The sequence below is a fragment of the Hippoglossus stenolepis genome, chromosome 7 (genome assembly GCF_022539355.2).
Source record: "Hippoglossus stenolepis isolate QCI-W04-F060 chromosome 7, HSTE1.2, whole genome shotgun sequence".
In the NCBI taxonomy this organism is placed as follows: domain Eukaryota; kingdom Metazoa; phylum Chordata; class Actinopteri; order Pleuronectiformes; family Pleuronectidae; genus Hippoglossus; species Hippoglossus stenolepis.
Genome location: NC_061489.1, coordinates 5,891,930 through 5,898,870, shown reverse-complemented (window position 1 = coordinate 5,898,870; position 6,941 = coordinate 5,891,930). Strand labels below are relative to the sequence as shown.

The 6,941-nt window shown below is 40.2% G+C and overlaps 1 protein-coding gene across 4 annotated transcripts; it reads left to right on the top strand.

Annotated features, from left to right (window-relative positions):
- Window positions 1–488: 488 nt before the first annotated feature.
- LOC118112336 (centromere protein U) lies at window positions 489–6,913 on the top strand. 4 transcript variants are annotated; one of them, XM_035161568.2, is made up of 14 exons: window positions 489–601; window positions 979–1,021; window positions 1,100–1,187; window positions 3,020–3,227; window positions 3,317–3,496; window positions 3,645–3,726; window positions 3,842–3,916; window positions 4,006–4,093; window positions 4,747–4,873; window positions 4,974–5,052; window positions 5,313–5,360; window positions 5,851–5,912; window positions 6,173–6,329; window positions 6,450–6,913. In XM_035161568.2, exons 1-14 carry the CDS (start codon window positions 597–599, stop codon window positions 6,573–6,575), a joined length of 1,368 nt encoding a protein of 455 aa, XP_035017459.2. In that variant the 5' UTR covers window positions 489–596; the 3' UTR covers window positions 6,576–6,913. The 4 variants fall into 4 exon arrangements, with proteins under 4 accessions (XP_035017459.2, XP_035017457.2, XP_035017458.2 ...); XM_035161566.2 differs by having other exon boundaries at window positions 4,003–4,093; XM_035161567.2 differs by having other exon boundaries at window positions 3,839–3,916.
- Window positions 6,914–6,941: the final 28 nt, after the last annotated feature.

The window sequence follows — 6,941 nt, the reverse complement described above, 5'->3', positions numbered from 1 at the left end:
ATGAAACAGAAAAGTTAGTACGGTATGATGTGAAATTTCAGAACATGTTCTGCTTTTTCGTCCAAAATATACAGACAGAAGGCTACTGATACGGAACCTTGCAGGTTTAAAGTTCCATTTGGCTTTGGGAGAGGGGGTATCTGTTTGTGTTCCAATATCTCATGAGAACAAAATTGATTGAGAGGATTTATATTATTTAATTTTATTCTCCGTACCACTTGGTGGCGGTAATGCGTCATTCCGTTGTTTGGCCATAAAACAAGAGAAGAACGATGACTGGGGTTTACAAACTTCATCTCTCCGTAGGGACCAATGTGTCAGATAACCCTCTCACAATAGGGTTTGATTGTATTAATATGAAGTAAATATTGCCTATACCACAGTATTCGACAGTAAAATTCAGTTCGGTTTTTTGTATAAGCCATTCTTAGCAGTATATCTTTGTTTTCTTGATAGAACTGCTCCACCTCCCACCAGCCCTGTGTGAAGTGGTACAGTCCAGGAACTCAAAACATTTTGCGGGAAGCTGTGAGGAAACTACGAGCAGCGGATTGTTTACAAAGTGGAACCTGATATTAAAGCTGCAGTTCTTCAACATGAGGTGAGAACGGTCCATTATTAGTTTTTAATTAACCTGTCACACCCGTCGCTTTGTCGTTTGTTGGAAGAGTCACAACATTTCATTTGACATACAGTGTAATAACGAGAGGAAAACGCTCGAACTAGGGGGAAACCAGGGATCGTTCAGTGATATAAACACAACAATGAGCAGAGCTGCAATCGTAATAAATAAAGTACACTGTGAGTTTGTATGTAGGTTATTTAGCCACATGACAAACACAACACGAGGCTGGAGCTGAAGTGTCTCCTCTGGGCAGCAGCTACAGGTTGGAGGTGTCACCTGTAGCTGCTGATGTTACATATTCTGATGATGATGATGATGATGAAGAAGGTCCTCTATATTCTCTCTGTCCACAGTGCCACAAACGGCAGAAGAGCCAAGGCCCCCCCAGAGAGTCAAGTGAGTCACTGTACTATGATTTTTAATGTCATGTCATTTTTTTATGTAATTTGAGGTTTATTTTGTGTTTGAATGCAGAAAGCTGCGTCTGTGGATCAAGCAGAGCCTCCCAACCTGTCTTTCATAGACAAAGCTTCCTTCATGGAGGGGCTGCAGCTAAACGATGGTGACTCTTTACACTGCACATCTCTCTTGTCCACAACACACACACCAAACAAGTTCCCTCTAAATATTTATGTAGACGTTAATGGAGCACACATGCAGATTATATTTGTAATAATAATGATAATACATTGTATTTCACTCAGCCTTTTCTAGACACCTTATAATGTGTCGTAATTAAACACATCTTCCATCAAGGAGAACCAAGCATTAAAATCAGATTAAGAGACACAAACACCTCAATACGCAAGAATAGTTAAAAAAATCGAACCAATTGAATCAGGTTAAGAGGCAAAAACACCTACGAGTAACCAAAGGCTCATCAAACACCAAAGGTTCCAATCTGATTAGTGAGGGATGGATAAGATGGTGTCTGTGGTAGACTGATCCAAACAGATGTGGGATTTGAACAGTCCGATAGAGTCCAGCTGACAGATGTGAGGTGGCAGAGATTTTCAGAGTTGTAGCGAGGTGTAACACATTTGCTTTCTCAGGAGACCGAGGCCACTTGGAGCAAACTAGCATATGTTATGGTTTCTTCAATCTATAAACTGGAGTGTTCTGCAGTATGGAATCAGTGCCTGGCAGTGTTGTCTCTCTGTTCAGCTTGAAGCTTGACTGGGTGGACTCCTTCTACTTATCTGCTCAAAGATTGTGGGTCAAGTGCTTGACTCGACTATTCAAGCTGCGTACTTTAAAATAATGTCGACTCTGGCTGATATTATTACATCCGACCCCTCTCATTGCCTATTATAGCAGCTTTTTTCATCAAGCAGAAGATTTCGATTTGACTGAATTGACTGCGGAACTCATTTGTCCCTTTAGTTTGTCAAAGGTTAGAGTTTAATCTCTAAATTGGTCTCAGTGTCCCTGTGTGGGCTGAGCACAGGATGTCAAAGTATAAGCAGCTGATATAGCAATTGTGTTTTAATATAATTAGGCTGTTGATTTATTTATTTGCTCAATCCGTGTTGTGCACAATCACCTCAGTGATGACTATGACACCAGTGCACTGCCCACCTCTATTTTAATGGAAGTGATGATATCGATTGGTCGGCAGCCACTTACACATTATGTGTGATACAATAAGTTTGTATTTATATTTGCTTTGTGGTTTGGTTTCATGTTTTGTGAAACAGACGCAAGACACAGTTCAGAAGAGCACTCTGATGACAAAGAGTTATCTTGTCTTATCTTATCTGATTGTTTCTCTATAATACCCATAGTACTGTCAGGCAAGGGCTTGATATAGTATTTTATTATATTTTTTGTTCTACCTTTACTAGACCTCTACTAGAGTTGCACTCAGCAGTGTGTGTACCTCCTCCTAGGCCAAAAAGTCCTCTTAAATTAACAGGAGTATTATAGCTGAGGCCACATTACGTTTCACAGCTACATATTGGTGGTAGTTACAAGTTTCTAGCCCTATTTGTTACCATACAGCGGCTATATGCTATATACCATATGCTAGGGGTTGATGGCTTGATTGAAGCCAAATTTAAATCCACTAGATGATGATTTTTATTTGAATCCACATGAAATTTCACACACTCGTTGAATCAAACACCTCTTTTATTTTAAAGCGTCACTCATATTCACTAAGATATCAACGAAAATGTTTATAAATCCTGCAATCACCCCTAATCTGGATCTACACCATAATTTAATGGCTTCTTCCCAGACCCATACTTCATCCTTCCAACAAGTTTTGTGGGAATCACTATTAGTTTTTGTATAATCCTGCTTAACCTGCTCAGAGAAAGTTAACATGTTACTGCAGACGAGCAGATAGTTTATTGCACATTAACATGTTTTTCTTTGTATTGTCCTGCCTAGGTAACCCTCTGCACAGTACCGCCATGGAGGAAGATTTAAACGTCTTAGTGGAGGGACAGATGGACAAAGGAAAAGCAGGAAGAGGGGACGATCATCAGATGTTGAAGAAGAAACAGCGTGGAGCTGCGGTGAGGAGGGAGGTCACAGAGACGGGAGGCGAGAAAAGGAAGATAAGTAGGAGAAATCCTGCAGAGAAGTTCAAAGCCAGGTATGGTTCAAGAAATGTGTGTGCTGCAGTAATATTTTGGTATTATGATGTGAATTAAGTATATTGTCTCTGCTGTCTGTGCTGAAAAGACCTGAGAAAGGAGCAAAAGGGGAGAAAAAAAAGGGAGAACCTGAACCGGAAGTCCCCGCCACTGCTGAGTCTGACACCAGCGTCACCCCCCACACAAGCACCAAACCTCCCCCAAAGGCCAACATTCGCAGACAAGTAATTGCGAAGAGGAGGAGTGCTGGAAAGACCTCTGCATCGAGGTGAGGTCACATAGAGAAGCTACTGACAATTTTAAAGTGATAAAAAACTCGTCGGGACAATCTACTTGTCCTTATGGCCTTTTTATTAGATATGTTGACCTGCCTGTCTTCCTGTCAATTTCCTCATCTGTCTGTGTCTCTCAACAAGGCCATTGAAAAAGCAGCAGATGAAGGACATGAAGAGAAAGAATGAATCAGACCGTGGAAACTCCATTGACTCTGAATCACAGGTTCGTCCACACTATATCTCAGTTGTAGTAATACTGTCGTGATAAATACGCCACATCAAAACTTGGGGAACTTCTTGTGATGATGGATGAATTTTGATCTTTTTTCATTCAGCAGGAATCGAACACAGGCCAGCACAGCCGTAGTAGAGTCCTGTCCTCTGATGAGGAGGTGGACGAAGGCACATATTGGGTATGGAGCGACTTCAGCAGGGGGCTTTAACAAACACAATCAGTTTGTAGTTTGTTTTCATCTTTTTCTTTATCTCTTTCATACAGAAGCCAAGTCCAAAGAAGGCCAGAGTATTTAATTTGGGCAAAAGCAGAAAGTCTTCACCTGTTCGGTCCCAACCCAGAAAGTCTTCATCAGGTGAGGATAAAGGCTACAAGAGGATAGTGTCAGTTATGACTTCATACATCAAAATCTGGCATCTATGCTTCGATGCCCCGAGAATGGCTCTCCACACCAAAGACAACTTTGTGAGAGCCCCTTAATTGTTATGATTGGCTACTGACAAGAGACTGCAATGACACTTTGGTCAGAAACCTCCTAACCTCCTGCTTATAGCTTTCTGTTACAGCTTCGTAGTTTAAGAGGTTTGGTTGAAGAATATAAATATGTGTACATGATGTGTCTGGGATGGGGGTGGAGGTTTGCATTTAAAGAGATAATGCACATTTAAATGTGTTTTTTGAGCTATAAACTAACTTATATACGTTCTTTAATGACATACATTAAACATAAACATTTATTACCACATATAAAAAAAATCTACATTTATGAACATGGCTCATAACACCACCTAGTGTTTCAAACCGTCTTATGTAGAGTCAACCTTTTGGGACATCTCTACATCATGACACTTATATATATTTGAAAAGGTCGACACCCTCTTGGAATGATGTGGTTTGGTATCATGTGTTTCTTTTGGGGAGGAGGGTTTGGGGGGTTCACTTTGGTTCGATGTAGGGACCCCCCAGGTCCCTCGAAACACACTTGATAAACCTACTTCTCCCCTGAAGGCAGCGCATCTGCAGTAGCTGATAGTTCCAACACCGATAAAAAGAAGAGCAAGAGACGTGGTCGTCAGGCAACAACAGATTTAGAGGTGGTGCTGGATGCCTTCCTCGATTTCTGTGACGAGGACAGGTACATTTCCACTTCTAAGCACTTACTCTTCTCAAATATCTATAAGGTCTGTTTTATGGTGCAGTTAGGTTACATTCTTTGTGTATCTGTATGTTGTCAGGGAGTCTGTGGCGTCTAAATCTGTCAAACAGTCCATCGATTCCTTCTCCTCCAATGTGAAAGAGCAAATCCTGGAAAAGGTCAGACATTGTGAAATACTTGTAAGACTAGAAATAGCGTGACACTTCAGAGTTTATGAGTCATCTCAGAGATTACCTCGAGGCTAAAGTGCATAAATGCCAGTGCCTTGTTTTTGATCTGATTGTGTGTATATGTGTATAAACTGTATTGTATGAACTAAAACCCGAAAATGAAAGATATGGATTAATGCCATAAGTAAGTAAGTCATTTTTATTTAATTGTAATACACAAGTATTGTCTGGGGTTTCTGCTTTTCCAGGTCTCGACATACAAGGAGCTCAGGGTTCTAAAGAGAGAAAATGCCAAGGTAACTATGGCAAACTGCAAAGATAAAAAGGCTAAATACTTCATCTCCTGCTGTTTGAGTTTGACATTCATGGTTTTCAGACAACATAGCCGACAGATTGTGGTGATATTCTTACTTTATCTCTTGTGACATTTGTGATTTTGAGAATTTTGCCTTAAAAAATACTTTTCCTCTGAGGGTTGGGATTTCATCACTTTAGCGACTTTTCATCTCTAGTTTGTCTGATAGTGACTGGTTTATTACCAAATATTTACGAGACTAAAGACATTCAAGTCAGCCTCACATATAAGTTGTGTGTAGATCTAAAATTGTTAGCATGCTAATGTACAATAGTGAACATGGCAGACTTTATACCTGTTAAACATTAGCATGTTAGCATGCAGTCACAGTGCTCAAAGCTGCTGTGGCTAACTACAGCCGCACAGAGCTGATGGATGGTGCTAATGGCAGCCTCTATTTACAGTTGTGTGTGTGTGTGTGTGTGTGTCAGGTGGCTTCTTTGATAAGCACAAAGACAAAGAGACTGTTGGATGCCAAACATGAGCTGATGAGGTAAGAGGCAGCTCAGACACCAATAATGACCATTTAGTATTCTTAGGTTTTTATGTGTATAAGCTAAACATAAAGTAATGAGTCATTAAAAGTATCCACAGTGTTTTCAGGTAGATGTGTAGACCTAAGTCAAAAAAATATCTTTTCAATGTAAAAAATATTCATCAGTAACCTTCTTTTCCTAAAAAGTAAAAGTTCCTGTAAAGATTGTTTACTTTAAAGTCCTCATACTGACCTTTACACTGTGGTTGGTCCGACAGAGCAGAGAGACAGGTGACGCTGCTACAAAAGAAGGAAGCTGAACTTGAGCTCCGTTTAGATGATCTGAGACGAAGCCGTGCCTTCCTCCATGACATCAGAGACCTCAACCAGCATTATCTAGACTACCGACAACAACACCCCAAAGAGCAAGAGATGGTACAGACGCACAATAATGACGTGAAAGCTGACTTTAGAAATCATAGAAATAACCGCAGTAAAACTCCTATATTAACATATTCTCTCCTTTCCGATCCTCCTCGTCCTCCTCCGGTGCAGTACGGGGCGTCCAGCTTACCAGCTCTGCTGCTGGAGAGGAAGCATGTTCAGGCAGCAGAGCATCAGCTGAAAACACTCAATGACCAAATGGAACAGAGGCTGAAGAAGAGTGAGACTTGTAATTAATACACTATAGAATATTGTCATACACACACTCAAAGCATATATGTTGTATATACAATATGAGCTGTACTAAAACTACTGGATTTTTAAGGCCAGAAGCAGCTCGACATTTTGATTTACACTCCGTTAAACCGCCATCATTTTGTCCACAAGTGGCTCACTGTTTATTTACATGTTTAAAAGTATTAATAGCATATTTCCTGTCTTTGTGTCATATGATCTGTACAAACAGGATGTACATCAATAGGTTTCCTTTCTTGACATAACATTAAAGTTCTACTTTCATGTGATGTTGAAATGCCTTAAGTATAAAAATAAATTTAGACTAACATACAAACCTATCAGTGTGTTTTTCGTCCGGTATTGTAT